The sequence below is a fragment of the Pezoporus wallicus genome, unplaced genomic scaffold, assembly GCF_028554395.1.
Source record: "Pezoporus wallicus isolate ANWC-B61680 ecotype Strahan unplaced genomic scaffold, APGP_CSIRO_Pwel_v1 scaffold_6445, whole genome shotgun sequence".
Taxonomy (NCBI): domain Eukaryota; kingdom Metazoa; phylum Chordata; class Aves; order Psittaciformes; family Psittacidae; genus Pezoporus; species Pezoporus wallicus.
The window spans coordinates 2803416-2823965 of NW_026641753.1; the positions used below are offsets into that span (position 1 = coordinate 2803416).

The following is a 20550-nucleotide window of genomic DNA, read 5'->3' on the forward strand; positions in this document are numbered from 1 at the left end:
GGAATAAACTGAGTTTTCAAGACTTTTAGAAAGTTCTGACTTGAGGTTCAGATTTGGGCCTATTTTTGGCAGTAATGTGTAGGTCATGCACCTAACGGCAGTACAAGATAATTGACAAAGTACATTAAAGTTTTGAGATAAGGAGAAGAAAAAGCTTGATGTTAAATTCTGATCTACATTCATTTGGCCTGAAATTGCAGGTCATCATAAGTCGATGCAGACTACACCATAAAATACAATGATGAAAATAGTTTTGCCTTACAAAGCCTCTCTTACTCTTCCAGTAACAACCACTGAGCTGATTCCAGGTTAAGCTTGATCCTGAAATTAAAATGTGTTTTGTTTTGCAATTTGGGGCCAAGTCTGTGGTCATTGCTCAAACATAATTGAGCACGTCACCACTTGAAGAAAACCTGCCTGGAGTGAGGAGTGAGGGACCTCAGTTATGGTGAGAAAAGAGGAAATGCTTTGGGGGTGGTGGTGGTGTTTGAACTTTAACTCCAGAGTGTTACTTCAGAGTCTTATTTTTTTATATTCAACTACTCCTATTTAAAACACACACATTTACATTTCTGACACGAAAAGATATGCAAATCTGAAGGCCGACAGAGGAAGTGAACTTTGAAAATAGTTTATATGTTATTATTCATACCTAACAAAAGGTACGTGACTCGTAAGAACAGACCATGAACTTATTTAAATATTTAACCAACCAGAAATGGGCAGTATAAATATTAATGTGGAACAAATTATTACTATCTGAATCTGCAGGAAACCTTATAAAACTGAAAATGTTCTGGGGCAAACAAGAGCAAACAACAGCATCTTAGAAAACTGAACCAGGAATTCTAGTTCAGAAAGAGTTTTAGATTTTGCTATAGAAAACATAACTAGAAACACTAATAATTTATAAAATACAAAGACATCTTCATTTTACCTACTTCAGCCTAACTAAAGAAAACATGTTAAACCCTTAAGTTACCAGGTTTACACAAACACAGACACCTCTATGGGAAATTCACATAGAGCTTTTTAATCACAGTGACAGGGAGTGCTTACAGCCTTCTTGAGCTGATGACATGCAGCAGAATATCATTAGAAACTTAAAAAATTCTCAGCAGCAGACTGAAATCTAAGCAGGGATGAACCAGGCAGAGCTTCACCCAAATAAAATGTAAATGGTGTGGGTGGGATATCGATGTAGCAAACAGATGAGGCTGCAAAAATTATACAGCCAGTCCTAACTGAGGGCATATGCTCAACAGCTGTTATGTAAATCTGCAATTAATGTAGCTTACTAGATCCTCAGGTGCTTTTAAATAACCATACACCAGAAACAATCAAATCTGCTTTCCCATATGCATTAGATGAGGATATTAGAAAAAACCCTCCTGATGAGCATCTCGCTGACAGTAACCAGAACTTTGTCATTATAGGACAAAAAACCTCTCAACCCATTAGAAACCAAAAATAACTGGAATTGTAATAATTTTCACTATAAAGACATTTATTCAGAGAATACAGAAAGCCAGTGGCCACTTGTAAGGTTGGAGACAACTGTACCTGTTGCCTCCTGTATAGATTTTACCAAGTACAAACCACTGATCTGGGCAAACCCAGAGTTATTCCCACCCAAGCTATAATACGTTGGGAATTCTCTGGTTCCTGCCCACTTGCGAATTGGCAACTAAGTGAACAAACCAAAAGTGTGTGTGAGAATGTGCCTTGCACAAGCAAAAATTAATGAGATTTTCTTATTTTTTCAGAAGCCACAGTTGCATTCTAAGATTCTACATATACTGAATGTTGTGCAATGTTTTCAATTCAGATTGAAAAACCAAATTGATAATTAATATTCAGCCAAAATGTCATCTAGTAAGTCACAAGCACTTACTCTCCCATGCACACTGCAAGCCCGTCTCCAACATATCTATCTTCAAAGAAAAAGGAAGGCATTTCTAGCTACTCTGATAATTCCTGCCAATTTATCACAGTAACAAAATTGGAAAGTCAGATACTTAAAAGACGAGTTTAAAATTAAGTAACTGCATTTTAATCTATGTAACATTTTTCTGAAACAGAAATTCAATAAAGGGACAGCAAAATAGAAAACTTGGTGTAAAGTACCACATTTTTAGAGCTCGCTGTCATTCTAGCCAATGATGTAAGAATCAAGAGGAAAAAATGAAAGATATGAATTGTGATCAGACTGAAGAAATGAAATAAAGGTAGCAAAGCAAAAAAACAATTAAGCATTATTAGTCTTCATATAATTCTTCAAGAGCAACAAAGCTGTAAGGCTTAATATGAAAATCAGATGTTTAATTTAAGAAAAATATCACAGCAATTAAAATCAGTAGGAGTCCTCTGTTAGTATCAACATGTCATCTTGAGTAATATTTCTTTGTCTATTAGGCAGCACAAAGGTTAACAGAGTAGAAAGCTAATGAGAATTCCATGTTGTATTCAACCTCTGGCCAACCTAGCACTTTGTTCACCAGCATGTACAAAGCAACCAGCGGCAAACATTATTAGTAAACATGATTTGTATTAGTGTAAAGTAAAGATACGCAAGACAACAGAATAGAAAAGGTAAAGAATAATTCAGCATAGAAAAGAAAGAGAGGCTTACCGATAACGTAGGCTAGCAACAGTGCCAGGGTAACTGTAATGGCAGTAGCACTCAAAGCAGTGCACTTCCAGTTGCAACACCTGTAAGGTTTGTTAAAAGTGAAGGCAGGTCTGGAAAAGGTACTTCTAGGAAGAGGCCTAGGAGGTGGAGAGTAAACAGTATTGGATGTTAAAGGATAGTTCTGACTGGCTGCGCTGAAGATAGCTGAAGACCCAGATCCATGTTTAAATAGGAAATGCCTACAAAAAGAAGACAAAGAACCATGTTGTAAAAACCACCTTGTGATTTAAGAAGTGAAAGGAACTCTATAAGCACTGTATGACAAACACTACATATAATCACAGAAAATACAAAAGACAGGAAAATCTGGATTTGAATATCCTCTGCATTGGAAGTATTTCAACCAAACCCACACGATTTCCAGCATTTTTTAGTGAAACTATATAACGTAAATGAATTCTAAACTACTCTCCCAGTGCTTCAGAGAGATGCTCAGGAAAGGTTATTTTTCTGCACAGTACCTGGGGGGTCTCCAAGACAAGCAGCCCTGTGTGCCTTGTTACACAGGTGTGCCTGAGAGATGGGAACTGTTGCCAGCAGTACCCACTCCTTCCGCAATCACACAAGATTTATGTCACCAAGAGTACAAAAAAGTGCAGAATCCACTACCACTCTGAGTATTTACTTTTACTATGGATTCTCTCCAGAATATAGTAAATAACAAGAGAGAAAATAAATTTTTAAAAAAGGGGAAAGAAAAAAAAGAGACAAAGATGACTGCTTACAGGAAAACCTACAGGGACAATCCATTCTGAAGGACCGTAGTTACTATATAGGTGAGTACAATTTCTTTAATATTCTTAATTGAGCTATTTTGACAGCAGTTTTTCTTCAAATGCTTTTTCCTGCTGTGGTGATTCTCAAACATATTAGAATGAATTCATTTGGAGACCTATTTCAACATATTTTGGAGAATTGATTGTCTTCAAGAAAAAACTTCAAAGACCTACATTATCACGAAAAGTAAGGTACAGAAATGTGCCTTGCAGAACAGGCTCTGGTGCAGAAATATACAGTGGTGGTCTATATGAAGATGGATGGGTTTCAGGACTGGCAAGTGGTCTGCAAGAGAATTTGGGAAAGGATATTTAATTTTAAACAACAGCTTACCGTACTATGTGCTCAGAAATTGAGGCAAAAAAGGACACATTCAAGGCTGACCATACCAACCACATATTCTTTTGGGAACACCACCTTTCTTTGTGTTCTGTCTTTCTTTCTTTTGTTTTAAGAAAGTGAGCAAGCTTCTTCACTCTTTTCTGACATTTGCACATCTAAATCTCATTTCATAGCACGCACCCAAAGGAAAGCGTCCTCTACCTCAAGCCATGAGGTGCGAAAGCAAGTGAAGGGGTACAGATTCTATACGGCTTGCAAGAACAAGGATGCCTTGGCCACAGCTGGGTAAGAGCATCTGTGACTGTTGCTGCCATGGGCTCTCTGTTCTTCCATCAGCTAAGAGCTGTGCAAGTGCTCTGCTGAGCCCCAGCAAGCACTTGTGCTGGGGGTGCAGGTTGCCCCGGTTGTTTCTGCCAAACTGAAGGAGGATCTTCAGTTTAAAATTCAATGGCACTATGATGCCTGCAAGCCAGAAGCCACAGACACACTTCACAACTGAAGACAACTGGACAGTGTTGACATGGTCCATCTTCCCAATGACAAGTGTGCCTTTACACCATCAGAAAGGAACAAGACAGACTTTTAAGACATATGTGGATCAATCAATCCATGCTGGTAGAATTTCTTTGACGGATTCACAGTGGGATGTACATGGGATCAAACACCCAAGAGTATGAAACATGATTATACTGTGACATTTGACTTTAAGATTATTGTAAATACATGTTCCTGAAAAGGTAATTGCTAAAATGGTGTAATGAGTATGATATTATGTACTTCCATTATAAGATTTTAAAAGAAAGGTTAGAGTTCTCAAAATGCCAGATTATAAAAAATAAAAAGGTATTACAAAGCAGTTTTATCTTTTAAAGTGCCTTTTAGCTGGGCAGTTACATGAAAAGGAAGGTAAATGAGAATACCACTTAGCTTGCATTACAGCTTACAGTGCCTGCATATCTGGAGTCTTTTGACAAACCACAAGAATGAAATTTTTGTGTGGCTTATGTTAAGTATTAGTTATTCCTGCTTCATACTTACTACCCAAGTAAACAGCATTCAGACAAAAGGACAACTGAATCTGACTGTGGCATCCTGGCAATATATTAGACAGCCCATGCTAGTTTTCTGCTAACTTTCACAGTTACAGCTTTACACATTCTATAGATGGCAACTCTCTGAACATGGTACTGTCTCCTGTAACTATTTTAGTTCAAAAATTTAAAACTCAAATACAGTAAAATAAGAAATTGAAACGAAGTAATGTAACTGTCTACAGGACTACATAAATCTGCTTCCTTCATATCAGGCCATGAGAATACATTTGGTTATTTTGGAATCAATGCTTTGCTGTCAAACCTGAAGGCTTCTGTAAGTACATGAAGCCTTACTTTTCAGTCAGCAGTTATCAAGATATACAGTCACTTAGACTTTTGGTAGGAAAGAACATCACCACAGAATTCCTACTAATATTCAAGGAAGCAGAATCACCATATAAAATAATAAATGTGTTATTATATATAAGCATATACATACATGAAGTATCTCTACATGTAAACATACACATATACACACAATATATATTAACAGTTAATAGTTCTTTACTTGCTTTACATTTCAAGATATAATGACAAAACCCTCCTTATTTGATAATTTCTCATTTAAACTTTTTAGGAAATTGTATCAAAATGGTCTGATATTGGCAGCATTGATTGCCCTTTATGGCGCATAGCTCAAAGATACCAGAGGTAAAGGGAAGGAAGTGCTGAACTGGAAGTTATTATTAAGGCTCTAACAGCCTTGCAATCAATAGCCAGGAAAGATTTTATTCTCCTGCATGGGGATTTATAAATGTGACTTCCTAGAATGATGGTGAAATGCTAGCGTGCAGAGCGATTTCCTTATTAGCTGAAGAGTGCACAGAACATGGATCCAGCCCACACTCTTCTAGACAGATGACACAGAGGAGAATTTACATAGCCTTAACTTCTAATAAAAAAAGATTGTGAGGCAATGCTACACTGAAACTGAGCTACCAGTGAAATAACATTGAGAAAATATTGAAAATCACAATTGTTTATGCTTTCCATTTTGGGGACAGTATACTGAGTACCCAGAGACAGTTCTATAGAACATGAAAAACACTGGTGGCACAAAGACAGATTTCCACAGCTAGACTGTGACTACTTTCTCATAAACTCAGATGACTCCTCATCTGTCTGAGCACAGCACTGCTCCCAAAGGACATTAGGACACGCTAAACTGTTGCTATCCATTCTATAAAATGAGGCACGCTCTCTAAAGAGCAAAATAATAAAAATTGCAGTTCAAAAGTTTAGATGTGACTGCAGCCTCTGTGTGCTTTAACATTCATTCCATCCAGGAGAAAAGCTGAGGCTTTTTTTTTGTTTTGTAAATTGGGAGCACAAGAAAAATCAGAGAATTTATATGTATGATTGATAATGCCACTTATTCCAAGTGCTGAAATTCTAAATGTTCACAAAACCATTAAAAACATCCATAAAGAAGATGATAATCTTCTCTTAAAGGAAGAAATACACGACATAATCTGTAAGGCATTTGTTTGTGAAATAAAAGTCACTTAATATTGTTCCACTGATAATTTCAATACATAAATCAATATTAAAGGCTCAGTAATAATTTCCATATAAAAGAGGCAGTTGGAAAACATTCCCACTTTAAGACAGCCACAGTGTCTGTTTGACTGTTTACCTGTTTGTTCATCTTTACAAATATAAAACTTCCAAAAACATTGAATCCTCTCAACTGAAGTCAACTGGAAGAAAAAGATCCTACCAGGCTCATAAAAATCAGGGGTGGGAGCGGGATGGGGAGCAACCAAAACCATCAACCCCCCAGAAAAAACAACAAAACCAGTGAAAGCCCCAGCGAACTCCCATTTCTAAACTCAGCTCTTTGTCCTCTCTAAGCCCGTCTAGCTACTCACCCAGCATGGCTTACAGTGGCTCTGAAGCTGAATACACACTGGGTCTAAACCCAATAGCAGGGTCTAAATCTGCTGCACTGGCATGACCAGTAAAGAGATAAGCACTGAGGGAAGGGACTTATTGGGGAGTTCAGGTGACAGAAGGCACGGAATCAGACCTCAGTCCTGCTGACCACAGACTAGCTTTGCTTTCTGAAAAGAAGTGGTTTCATGTGGCTCCTCTAAGTGCTCCTGCTCAACCTCAAGCGGAATGGCATGTAACTCCAAGAGTGCAGTTCATACAAAAATGATGAATTCTCAGCTAGGAGAGGGTAACAGAACAGGAGTTAATTTCTTTCTTTCACCCTTCTCTATCAGGACATTTTGCTATGTACATATGGCTTCCCACCTGGAATGGTAATTTACGTCTTGTAACGCATGATGCAACATCCCAAATGAATTCATGTGGTGGTAATGTAATGTTATTTCAGGAACCAGATTAATCCCACACAGAATTCCTTAATTAAGTTCTTTTATATCCAAGTACTATAGTAACGTCTCTCAACTTTGTCAAGGGCTTGATATCACTTCTGTATGTTCTGTGCATATGCCCGGTGCCTAGCATATGTAGGCCTTGAAGTCCACCTTCATTTGTACCTGTAACATGTTTTTCTTTAATTTCCATTAAGCTAGAGGTTTGTAAGAGTTAAAAAGAACCAAAGTAGATTTGAAAGCAAACCATGGGGTGAGTTAGTAGAAACACAAATCTTGCAATACCTCGGCGAAAACCTAAGTCCACATTTCTCCTAGATAAACAAAGTAGGAACACACTTGTATGTATTTCACATTCAAGAAATGGTTACAAGCTGTGACATAGCTGTGTGATAGGAAAACTAAGAAATCTTCAGTCTGACCATTTACTTATTTTCAATTTCTACTAAATTCTATAACTGCATGTAATATATATAACTGTGTACCTATAGCAGTGTTTAAGAAGGCAACTGAAATAATTCTTTAAGACGTCAACAGAAGTACAAAGGTAATTTTTAAGAGGTATAGCAGCTGAAATAAAAGAAGGATTTTGGTTTTGGGTATAATCAGAAAGTATATAAAGACAGTAGCCAGAAGGGATTTGGAAGTGATACAGTTTCCCACCTACTTTGGCAAACATCAACCACAAACTTACTGTTACCTGACTCTTTTTGGTCACTAAATTTCCTGTGACAGTGGGAAGAAACAGAAATTTGCTTGTTCCTGAGCTTCTATCCATCCTATTTTGTAATCAGAAAAAAACAAAACCAAAACCAAACCAAACCAAAACAAACAAGCTTTTAAACTTAGATAATTAACAGAAAATGGATCTCTCTATAACTCTCACATGTGGTACTCAGCAAACTATTCTAAAGAAGTATGCAGTATAAGAACCAAGACACCTATTTGACAACAAAGACATATGCACTATATCTTCACCTTGAAAACCAAACTGTAGGTGAATAGAAGACATGACATAACTATAGATAGAATCTGTCTTATAATTTTGTCTGCCATGGGTTACCTTTTTATGTACAAGAACTGCAGGAACAAGAATGTTCATGGGTGAAAGTAGAGGGAAACAGCCATGAAAACTATTTATCTAATTTATTTTGTCATTCTATTTTTACATGTATAATTGAAACACATTTGAAACCCCCTAGAGATTTGTCTCTGGGAAGAGAACTGCTTTGGTCAAATTTCCTCTTTAAGATGGACTTGCCTTTTGAATCATTTACATAGAACTGCTTCCTTTTATTCACTCAAGCTTTCTTTACATAGTGTTTGAAAACTTTGTTCCTTGACCCTGGATGTGAAAGGATGTAAAAAGAACCTGTATCCTGTCCTTTTCACTTCACTACATAACAAGTGACATGATGCTGACTCACTTGTCTGTTGCTGCTGTAGGCAAGCTAAGCTGGCCAATCAGGTGACTAAGCTTTCAAGTCCCTGGCAGATCTGCGACAATATATATAATCTGGGGCAATAATTATATAAATATAGGATAGTGCCAAAATCAATCAAGAACAGCTTCTAAATGGAACAGTGTCCAAAATACAGCTTTCGGTTGCACAGATAATTCAGTGAAAAAGAAAAAAAGATAAACCAAAAAATACCACACTGGGGACATAATTACTCACTTATAGATCAGTGTGGACTTTACTATGATGATACATAGTGACATTGCTACATTAATCCAGTAGTTTTCAAAAGTGCTTTTCTGTGGCTTAGAACTTTCCTTTAGCACTACAATCCAAACAATAACTGAGTAAAGCTGATCAATGCACATGGAGATTCATGGGGTGAGGAAAGAATAAGCTCATGGTTTGCTCTAATATTTTTCAATGAATTCTAAATATTTGATGTGGAAAATGAGAATAGCAGCACTTGCAATAATATTTTTTAAAGTTATATATAAAATGTAGAAGACATATTTGCAGAGTACTTCAAAACCATGAATCTAGGATAAAAATACCAATTTCATAATTTTGCAGTTTAGATTCTGTGGTTAGAAGCATGACTTAAAGAAAGGAATGAAGTTAACTGAAGTAGAAATAGTTGGCCCCCCAGATTCCTTTGCCATGGATTTCCCCCCCGGGAGTATTCATCCATATCCAAACTGACTTTTATTACTAGTGTTTCAGCCTTCTTCTGAATACCTACACTCACACGCAAATGTTCTAAAGCCAAACTGTACAGCTATTGTGATGAATAACACAAATTTCACTTGACAGGAGGTGTATCACATTAACTACGTGAACACTATCTAATCTTCCAAAACAGATTTCCTAGAAGTAGTTTATCCAGGGACAGACATACATTTCCAAGCAGTAACATTACACATACACATGTGATTTTCTTAGAAATTAGAAGACAGAATCTTTTGCATATCTCTGACCCTTTCTCACAGCCTGTTTTCCAAACCAGCCAAGATTCTTTGTATTAACGTGTAATTATCTTTCTTTTTAAACATTCATATTCAGCCTGTTTCTGGTTTTGTAAATGAAAAGCTAAGAGGCTGCTTGATCAATGGTGAACATAAAGTAACAATATATCTTACTTTTAGTTTTAACTTTATACACTATCCTATTCAAAACAATATGTGAAGAGTATCTTCAGTGTGACTGTCCAAGTTACTATGTTAAGACAGCATAAAAACCCCCTTACAAATACAAATACTATCCCGCTGTTCCAGGGAAGCCCACACCACAGAGCTTCTCCCAAAGAAAAATACAGCAGAGTATATGAACAATTTAAATTGCCTTTTTGTCCTTGGTGACTGCGTTTCAAATTATTCAGAAGAAGGACGCTCAAGAGCCATTGCTGCTGACATGAAAATTGTACTTCATTGTAGCTGACAAACATTCATACTTTTATTTTCATAAAAGATGCTTTCATTCTCGCATTATTAAATTTAGGGTCACATTTACAGCTTTTATTTTAGGTTCATGGTCATATTTACAGTTTTCAATTTATCTTCCACAATTCAGAAGTCTTAAATATTTTTAGATCTTTTCTGCTGCACAGTGAAAACACATGGGACTCAGACTGAGTTTAAAACCCTTGCCATGTGTCTGTTTTTAATATGGTCAGCCTCTCTATAGGTTAGATTTATTGTTTAATTAGGCAGAAAATAACAAAATACAAGTGAAATGTCGTAACAGCCAATACTGACCAATATGATTTGAAGAAAAAATAAATGAAGCCCTCCCCTGCATTTATTCTTTGAATAACCACAAGCCTGGTCATTTAACTCGGGAGTAGGCTCCATTTGCAAACAAGTTCCTAATGAATTGCATTGCTCAAATAGTAATTGTCTCCCTGCTTGGTGGCTTATGATCATTAACACCTGTGTGCCTTGGGAGCTGTAAAAGCTGTTCTGTTTGCTATGGAAACCTTGAACTGGGAAAAATGAAGACACAAAAGTGCTTTCTGTATCTCTGCAGTGGGGGCAAGATTCACAAGATGAACAAATGAAGAGACAAAGGAGAAAGAATAAACCTTCCAAGAGCTCACATAGAACTGTGTATTTATACATGCATTTCTGCATTATGTCTGCTTTCAGCACCTTAAACAGAAAGTATCTACAGGTTTCTGTGATTTGAAAGGCTATCAGTATACTTTTTGAAGACCACAAATAATTATAAGTTTGATTAAAAACAAACAAGGGAAAACCATAGTACAGAAAAAAAAACCTCTTGCTAAGTGATAGTTGTCAAGATCTCCCCTATAATAAAACAGAATTATAAACCAGACAATATTTTTAGGAAAACAGAAATCTAGATTGTCTTAAATATGCACCTTAAATAATAATACAAAACAAATGAGTCCATCTATATGATAGAATCTATATGGATAGCCCATCTATATCCATCTATATGGATATCTACAGGTTGGGCAAAGAAGAGATTCAGAGGAGCCCTGCAGAGAAGGACTTGGGGGTGCTGGTTGATGAGAAAATGAACATGAGCCTGCTTCAGTATGTGCTTGCAGCCCAGAAAGCCAACTGTATCCTGCGCTGCATTAAAAGGAGCATGACCAGCAGGTCGAAGGAGGTGATCCTGCCCCTTTACTCTGCTCTTGTGAGACCTCACCTGGAGTATTGTGTGCAGTTCTGGTGTCCTCAACATAAAAAGGACATGGAACAAGTCCAGAGAAGGGCCATGAGGATGATCAGGGAACTGGAGCACCTCCCATATGAAGACAGGCTGAGAAAGTTGGGGCTGTTCAGCCTGGAGAAGAGAAGGCTGCATGGAGAACCTCATAGCAGCCTTTCAGTATCTGAAGGGGGGCTATAGGGATGCTGGGGAGGGACTATTCATTAGGGACTGTAGTGACAGGACAAGGGGTAATGGGTTCAAACTTAAACAGGGGAAGTTCAGATTGGATATAAGGAAGAAATTCTTTCCTGTCAGGGTGGTGAGGCACTGGAATGGGTTGCCCAGGGAAGCTGTGAATGCTCCATCCCTGGTAGTGTCCAAGGCCAGGTTGGACAGAGCCTTGGGTGGTATGGTTTAGTGTGAGGCGTCCCTGACCATGGCAGAGGGGCTGGAACTAGATGATCTTAAGGTCCTTTCCAACCCTAACTATTCTATGATTCTACGATCCTATTAGAGTTGTTCAGCTGGAGAAGAGAAGGCTCCAGGCAGATCTTAGAGCAGCTTCCAATGCCTAAAGGGGCTGACAAGAAATATGAAGAGGGAATTTGTACAATTGCACAGGGTGCCCAGAGCTGTGGCTGCCCCATCCCTGGCAGTGTTCAAGGCCAGGCTGGACGGGGCTTAGAGAAACCTGGTCTAATGGAAGGTGTCCCTGCCAGTGGCAGGGGAGTTAGATCTAGAAAATTTTTAAGGTCCCTTTCAACCTAAACCCTTCTAGGAGTCTATGATGATCTGAATAACCTTCTTGAACTCCAGAACTCTCAAAGTTTTTAAGTGTTTGGAGCATAATTAAACTTCAGTGCTGTGAAATATTGCTGAATAGTAACTAAAAATCATAACTGCCTTGAACCCCAAATACATCTCTTATTATTACAGTCCTTCAAAGTTTTATATAAATTAATGATAATTGAATCTCAGGTTCATGGTCTGGTACGTCACTGTCCCCTTAGAGGAGCTATTACCATGGTGATAAGATTGCTTAAATTAAGCTGTCTTTTTCCACAGTACTTGGCTCATTGCCAGCGCAGTGAAGGGAGATTTCAGTCCATTCAGCACAGCATTAACCTTACTGCCAACACTGCTAAATGGGTTAGAGGAACTAGGGGAAAAAAAAAAAAATTAAGAAGGAAGGAACAAGCAAATATGTAAAATACTGAAGCACAGAACAGGACAAAAAATAAAACCAAACCCAAACCACAAATCCACACCTCAAAACACAATCAAAATCAGGTAAGCTTTTATATTTACACAGAAAACTTAAAAAAAATTAATGCTTGGGTAATCTAGATGTAAAACGTCACTGAAAATAAGCATGACCAGTGGTTTATCCATGAGAGAACTATAATAGACTGTGAGGAGGATCAGAAATCATGGCAGGTAAAAATCCTTATTTAAGATCTAGTTTTGCCTTCTTATTTGGGATTCTGACTTAAGCAGCAAAACATAACCCAAACAAACATTGAAAACCCCCATGAAATACAAAAAAGTAGACTATGGAAACAAATACTGAGTTAACTAAGTGGGCATGGAGAAAATGAAAAGCACTCCTTTGAATTGTTAGGATTTAATACGTACTCCATAAAAAGTAGTAAGCTATGTTCAGATGGGGCTGTCAGAGATAATGACAATGTATTACAGTGTAAATCATAAGATTTGAAACATTAGAGCAAAGTATCTATGTAACCTGAAAACCACAATTATTTTAGTGGAAAAGAAGGGAATAGGCAATAGGTTGCAAGTACTTTATTCTGGGGAAGAAGGAAAAAATCAATTTATGTAAGAGCCAAATAACATTATCTTAAAAAAGAGAATCAATGCTCCTGCGTTTTTATGTGGTGAGAGAGATCCTTGCAGTCTTTTTCTGGTAATACTTACAAATTATTTTTCTGGGTGACAATGAAATTACTGCATGTTCATAAGTCATTTTAGTAATGAATATGTTTTTTTTTTTTTCAAAACTGTGTGTGAGTGCATAGAGTCTGCATTTGCATTGACAGGCACATTACAGCGCTGAAGGCTGCAGCACAGTTGGTTACACCCCCCTACAGGTACAGCTCTTCTCCAGGCTTCATCAACAGCTATTCTGTGATATGTCCTCTGAAGTTTTAAGGGTGTGCCTAATTCTAATTTTCATTTGGGTTGCTTAGAATAACTGCCAGAGTTAAAGAACTGGCCTTGGCAATGACACAGATTTAGACTATTTTCTGGCTTTGCCAAAAGCCTGGGTGAACTTGAGGAAGTCATTTCCAGGTCAGTCTCCCCATTAAACAGTTGGGCTGGTAAGCTGGCTCCTGACAAAACTGTTGCGCATAAGTCCTTGCATATAACACCTCCAGATGAAGCACAAAACAGAATTTCCGATTTGCCCTTTTCTATAGGCATATAATGAAGTTTTACCCTGTAAAAAAAAACCCTTTCAGAACACATACCTCAGTCTATGTCTTTTACTGCAGCCCACTGGAGTCTCATCTAGAATTTCAAATTCTAATTACATAAGAATACATGTTTAATCAGAGTACTGCAAACATTTTCAGAACTACAGAATTTTCTTTTACATAAAGATGACACATTTTCATTATAAGCAGACTCCTAAAGTTGCTTCGCTTTTGACTGTCCAGAGTGAACAGGATTTACAGTCACGCGATTGGCTCTGGGAAATCTTTTCCTGTCTGAAAACTCTCTAATATTACCTGGCTGCAGATAAACCATGCAAACACATGTGCTGTTCATGGATTAACAGGAGATACAACTGGAAGAAAAGCTGACCACGTGCATTCTGATTTGTGCATAGTTGTTACAGTAGGGGATACATTACTGCCTAAGTCTTCTTTTTGATTGCAAATGTTCCAAATTAAAAAAAAAAAGAAAAAGAAATCCGCTTAAATATATTAGGTATGTACATATTAGGTAGATTTGGTACTATTAAAGGTTTAGCAGAAAACCACAGCTGCCATTGACATGTTTCCCTTTATTTCATAGGATTATTTTTAATATGCAGCTAAACATTAATGGAGAAGGAAAGCAAGAGAGTCCAGATATTAGGCCAAAGTATTTGCTCAATTCTAGCTGAATCATTCCCTGTTAAAGGAAGAAAAACCAAGCTGCAAGCCATTCTTTTTCTCTAAGGCTGTGCTGTGTACTATAGGCTTCTGGGAAGTGGTAATCACAAATGTCTTTTATTACAATGTTTCCCTGCTACATCACTTGTCTGCACATAAACTGCAGATACATCTTGGCAAACAGTCTCACAGATTCTACTTTCAGATTATACAGCCTTTCAGCCAGCTTCATGAGAGGCTGCAGCTAGCTACCAGAGGGTGCATGAGATCAGCTGAAACAACCACTGAAGGCCAGGAATGTGGAAAATTCCCAGACTTTGTGAATCACTAATGTGGAATATGCTTTCCCGTCTGAATTCCTAATCCACTGCACAGTGTCTTTTGTCAGTGTCCAATTATACAATTATATATGGAACTATATCTCTACATATTTGTCCTTTATGAGACATTTTAAATTTGCAAAAATAGTAAAAAACTAGGAAAACCAAACTGTACACAAAAGAGACTTAAATTGCAAAGTATTTTCCCCAATAAGGTCTGATGAGAATACAGTGAAGAGGGATGCAGAAAGGCTAAACACGATCTACGTAACTGTTAACTGAAGAGAACCAAAAGGTACTGAATGGGTACAGAATGCCGAGTGATCAGCCTTAGGTGCAGCAGAAGGTATATATATATATATATATATATAAGATTGTTATGTCAGAAATGACAGTGATTTCTCTTTATAAGGATTGTGTTAACAGAAGCATCTAGCTCTAGAAGGACTAGCTGAACTAAAAATTTCATGTTCACTTCTGGAGAAAAGTTTCCATCCTCCTTCATTCTTCTTGTGATTTGCCCTTAAGACAAATAAGGAAAGTTTCATTTCAGAATGAAGCAGCTTATCTTCAATCTTTACTTAAGAGCTTTTCAGAGAAAAAAAACCTTAATTTTACACTTGTTAGGTGTTCGTTAGGTGACAAACCTAACTCGACACTTGACACTAGCAGCAGTTAATTGTCTAAAGATGTATAGTAAAATCAAGTTTTGCAATAAAATAAAACCTTCCTATAAAAGAACAGCATTTAGGTTTCAGTGATTTTCAGTTATAATTTGTCCTTGGTCATATGTGTATAAAAAAAAAAACATTTCCCTGCATAATACCTTGTATTCTCTGGATCAGATTATCTGGATGTCAGACATTCACCTGTTTCACCAAACACAACTTACACGGAGAGTCAGGCACTTTGCATTTACATGTTTTAAAATGCCAAACCCCACAGGAAACCCCAGTCAAAGCTTCTTGGTGCTCTGTTCACAGAGAAGAGGAAGAAGGTTGTAGAAAATCAAAGGTTTGTTTCAAGCATCAAGTCAGCAAACACAGCTGTAGCTGAAAGCCATCGAATTAGTTAATACTTGTCGAGAACAAAAAAAAGATTATAGCCAAAAGGTCAGATAAAATTGAGCATTTACCTCTGGTAGAACTTTGGGTAATGAAACACAGGTTCACTGAATACATGCATTTGCTTTCAGTTATTTTTCAGAGTAGATTATTTGTGTAAATTGTGGATGATCCTGAAGTTGAACCCTCCCTTTCCCAGCTCCCAGAGTTAAGGCCCTCCATGCTCAATACCTGTTTTGGGCCCATATAATTTCCCCACTAGCAAAGGATTATCAAATTACATTCTTTGTGTAAATTTGCAATCAAGTGTTTACATTTGCACTGAGAAAAATATTATTTTTGTATTATTTCCTGTATTTTCTTATGCACAGGAAAGCTACAGCCTGACACTGACTGACTCCAGAGGGGCAGAGTGTAGTGATTAAATAAAACTTCTATTTGCTGATTACGAAATGCCACTGGGAGAATGCGGGAGGGCAAGACAAGTAGATAAGCACAAATCCTGACTGCACACAACTCTAAAACACTGATGTAAGCTACACACCTTAAGGAAATCAATGTCTTTCAAAACTTTGTGAAGTATGTGCTTTTTATGAATATTAATAATCTAATCGAATGAATTAAATAAGACCTCACATTGCCACATGACCTGGCCTCACATCAAAATGCATTGGCATGTCCTGAATGACAAACTTATAATTCCCCATCACCATCTCATGTCAACGTCAGGCCTCCTTCCCCATGTTCTGGTTTTGTTGTTTATTTTTTTTTGACATTTGGGATATAACGTGTACAACGGTCTGTACCTGGTTTCCAACGGGATGTTGCTGTTTAAGACCCAGCTGTTATGGAGATGCACGGAATCTTGGGTGCTGGTGGGGGGAGTGGGGGCAGCAGGACTGGGCTGGCTGCGGGTGGTCATTGATCTTCTCTGCAGAGAGTCAGCTGTTGGAGGTGGTTTTCTGGCACACGTGCATGCGTGGGGTGGTGGAGGCGGTGGCGGGAGGGGTCTGAAGGTGAACTGGTTATGTGGACTACCTGGCATATCTGAAACAACAAGGAGAAGGCAAAGAAACCCACAGAGGGTTATTATTTTAGAAAGATCAAGAGAGCACGAGCATGATGTACTAGTTATTGGGATTAAAGCAGGGTGTTTTATGATGTTGTTAACCCAGCTGCCTGTCAAACGCTGTTGCAACATGTGAAGTAATTTAAAACATAACAGTCTACTGAAATGGAGAATTCAGATACAGACACACACCCTCCAGCAGTGTAGTTCAGCAGTTCAACAAAACAAAAAACCAAACCAAACAACATAAAAAAACCCCAAACAAAACAAAAAACCCAAACTGAACCCCACCAAAAACAATCAACCAAAAAAGACATCACTTTCATTTGATTTGTCATAGCATTTTGTGAGATGAGGGTAAAGAACAAATAAATCAAGTTAACATTGAACTACAGCACAGATGCCAACTGATTTCATGAGGTATACTTCTAATTTAAGAACATCTGTGAAAAAAACAGAGACAGCATTAAGAATAAGTCTTGCACTTCAAATCAAGGGAGAAAATAATTGGATAATTCCTGCCACCTAACAAACATCTTTCATAAACAAAGGTTTACACAATTCTGTGAGTCTGTTACTGCATTTGTTAAATGAGACCTGGGAAAAGGCCCTCTTAATGACTATTTGAAGCAGTAATGATCTGGATATCCAGAGAAAAGGTTTTATGGCATCTAAAGGCAGATGAGCCAACAAGGAGCTCACAGCTACTGGACAGGGCTGTGAATGAGATGGAGTGAAAGATGCACATGGTGGGCGCCCAAGGTCATACTCCACGCGCTCCCTGTGCTGCTGCTGCTCTGTGGGACCCTCAGCGCTGCCCTCAAGCACCCCAGGGGGCTGGTGTAATAGCATGGGTGCTGCCCTGTGCTAACACTGCCATGCAGCTCTTGGGTGGCCCAGGCTGTGCCCCTGAGCTGGAATCCTCCTCAAAAGACAACAAAGATATAAATATGGTGTAATGGTACCTGGAAGGGACAATAAAATCTTGTTTTCTCTACCTCCCACAAGACTCCTCAAAACTTCTCAACACATCAAGAGATGCAGCTATGGAGAATTGAGGCACACAACTGCATTTGAAAGAAACAATAACAAATACTTTGCAAAGAAGATGCTGATAAAAATCACTGCCAGACCGGGTGAACTGTGAAGCTATTAACCTGAAACTCTTCCAGCTAATTTGCCTCAGGGTCTAACACAGCTTTGTCCCATTTCTATACTCACCCTCACCCTCCCTTTTACCTTAGCAGACGTCCAGTTAAATCTGCACAAAACCAGCTGTAGCAGAGCTCTGATGAACCTGCAAAAATTCCCTGCAAGGAACTGCTGTCGCCATTCATTTACAACGCATGCTTTCTTTAAATTATGACATGATGTGTCTTCAAGGTGAAAGATGAAAGCATGCCCCTTCACTTCTCGGAATGGCTGGTGGAAAAAAAGCACCTTCTTCTGCGTGACAGTCCCAATTTACCCCAACTGGAGAAACAAGGTTGTTTAGTGCTCTACGTAAGCTTTTCTATGCTGCAGTAAGCAAAGCTGTCACAGATTTGGCCCAGGCTTAATCCTTTTAATTTCATTGATCTTTTATCAAGGCAGCATTCGTACAGTTGCATTAAGGTTTACGCTGTAATATTAGTTTGCATATACCAGAAAAGCATTTCTAAGCATATTAGAAAATTGGAGACCTCAGTAAATTAAATCACTGGAGTCAACAGTCCAGAGGTCTGAAATAATCTGCTAAGGCACTTTCATATAGTAATTAATCTCACTAAATCCTGTATCCTGCTATTTTAGATTTGAAAGCTACCCAAATTTTGGACATAATATTTGATGTCCAGCATCCTCAAGCATGTGATCAATGCCACTCCCTTACTTACTGGTGTCAATCTGAAGTGCACTCTACAGAAAATTTGCAGGATTATAACAACCTACAATTTGCACAACAAGCCATTTTAATGGTTGTGCCACTGTCCTGTTAGAAAATTGCTGATCTTGGCCAGGACACACAGTTAGACTCTGCAAGGTACATCAAAAGCTACGCGGTAAATGCTGAGCAGCCAAGGTGACTGCTCTAGGTAAATGGGAAAACTCTGTATAATCTATATGGCAAAGCATCTTTTAGTTCCCTTCCTCCTCTTTTATCTGTACTGTCCCCATCCCATCAATAGCATACAATTATCTGACAAATACTTCAGTTTGTTCAAAGCAATAGACCGGTTCTGCTTTGTGAACCACAAAGTGCTTCTGGATGGTGAGGTACCTTGTATCTCCCAGTCCAATTTATCACAATACATTAACACATCAGATTTCCTGGGGGATTCCTTTTTAATTATCACACTTGTCACCCCTCCGTCAGCTACTGGCATCGCAGGAAACCTCACATCAGGTTCTGAAGTATTTTGGCAATTTAAAGACAAGTCTTCTGCATCAGACCTTCACTTCAGTGAAGCACTGCAAATTCATTATGCTGAGAATCAGCCTGAGTTTCCAATTACTTTTTACAGACTTTCTAATTTGGCAAAGTTATTTTCATTTTGCTTGAAACCAAGTCTACATCTCATTAACTTTATTTTTATACCACAAAAAATGCTGCTTGGGATATAAAGCACCATCATAACTAAATATTCACATGTGATTCTTTAGGACTCTGAATAAACAGTAGACTCTGCAAAATAACTGAATGAAACATCATTTAAATACTTAAAAAGTGACAAGATAATTTGTCTAAAGCCAGTAATTTTCCAAAATCATAGAATGGTTTGGGTTGGAAGGGAACTTAAAAGATCATCTAGTTCCATCCCCCAAAATCATCAACAAAGTGTATAGGAGTGCCACACGAATTAGCTATGAAGTTTTATCCCATTGCTATTGTTCAGTATTATTCTTTCCATGATGACTCTGGGTTTAATTTTTAATAGTTGCTAAGAATCAGATTTTAAACTTTTTTTACACCGAGAAACCTGTGTAGGTTATGCAAATACAGTGTTATTTGTTGTCAATGTGTTCATTGACATAGTAGAAGTTTCCATCCATCTAAAAATAGAACTGTAAAACATGACTTCAGCTCAAGCATTACATTTTCAATAATTTGTTTCAAATCAGATTTTCAGCCAAGGAGTGTCCAAGCCAGAAGAGATGCTCCTAGCTGTCACTATTGGCCTTCTCATCTGATCTTGGGTTTAGCCCTTTTACAAATAAGAGGCTGTTTAGAAAATTTCTGAACTCTTTTCCCTGAGAATTCACTAGCTTAAATAGTTCTTTCATTTCTACAGAGCACATCTAGAACTGTGGTGTTTCCTGAGAAGATCTATACAACATTCTGCTGCTTTATTGTATATTGGATCTGTATTGTATAACACATACTCCCCCACCCACTCCATAAACTCCACTAAATTACTTTCCCCCCTTTTTAACTTTTCTTTCATTCTACAATACCAAAGTTAATTTGTTTAGAGTTTCTATTTTGAGACACTTCCCAAACTCCACACAATAAGTCCAAAAGAGAAACTACTGCACTGATGCCAGCTACAAAAAAGAAAAATTTTCCTTGTAATTCTAAAATGGATTTCTGCTCACTCTCCTTTCTTTGAAGTTT

The 20550-nt window shown here is 37.9% G+C and overlaps 1 protein-coding gene across 8 annotated transcripts in view; it reads right to left on the reverse strand.

The window, feature by feature from the left end:
* TENM1 (teneurin transmembrane protein 1) overlaps window positions 1-20550 on the reverse strand; it is a 579830-nt gene that overhangs the window by 138594 nt on the left and 420686 nt on the right. For all 8 annotated transcript variants that reach the window (XM_057425125.1, XM_057425126.1, XM_057425128.1 and 5 more), the window contains 2 exons: window positions 16696-16936; window positions 2633-2871 (listed from right to left, as the gene is read on the reverse strand). In XM_057425125.1, coding sequence (XP_057281108.1) covers window positions 2633-2871; window positions 16696-16936 — 480 coding nt within the window. The remainder of the gene's footprint in view (window positions 1-2632; window positions 2872-16695; window positions 16937-20550) is intronic.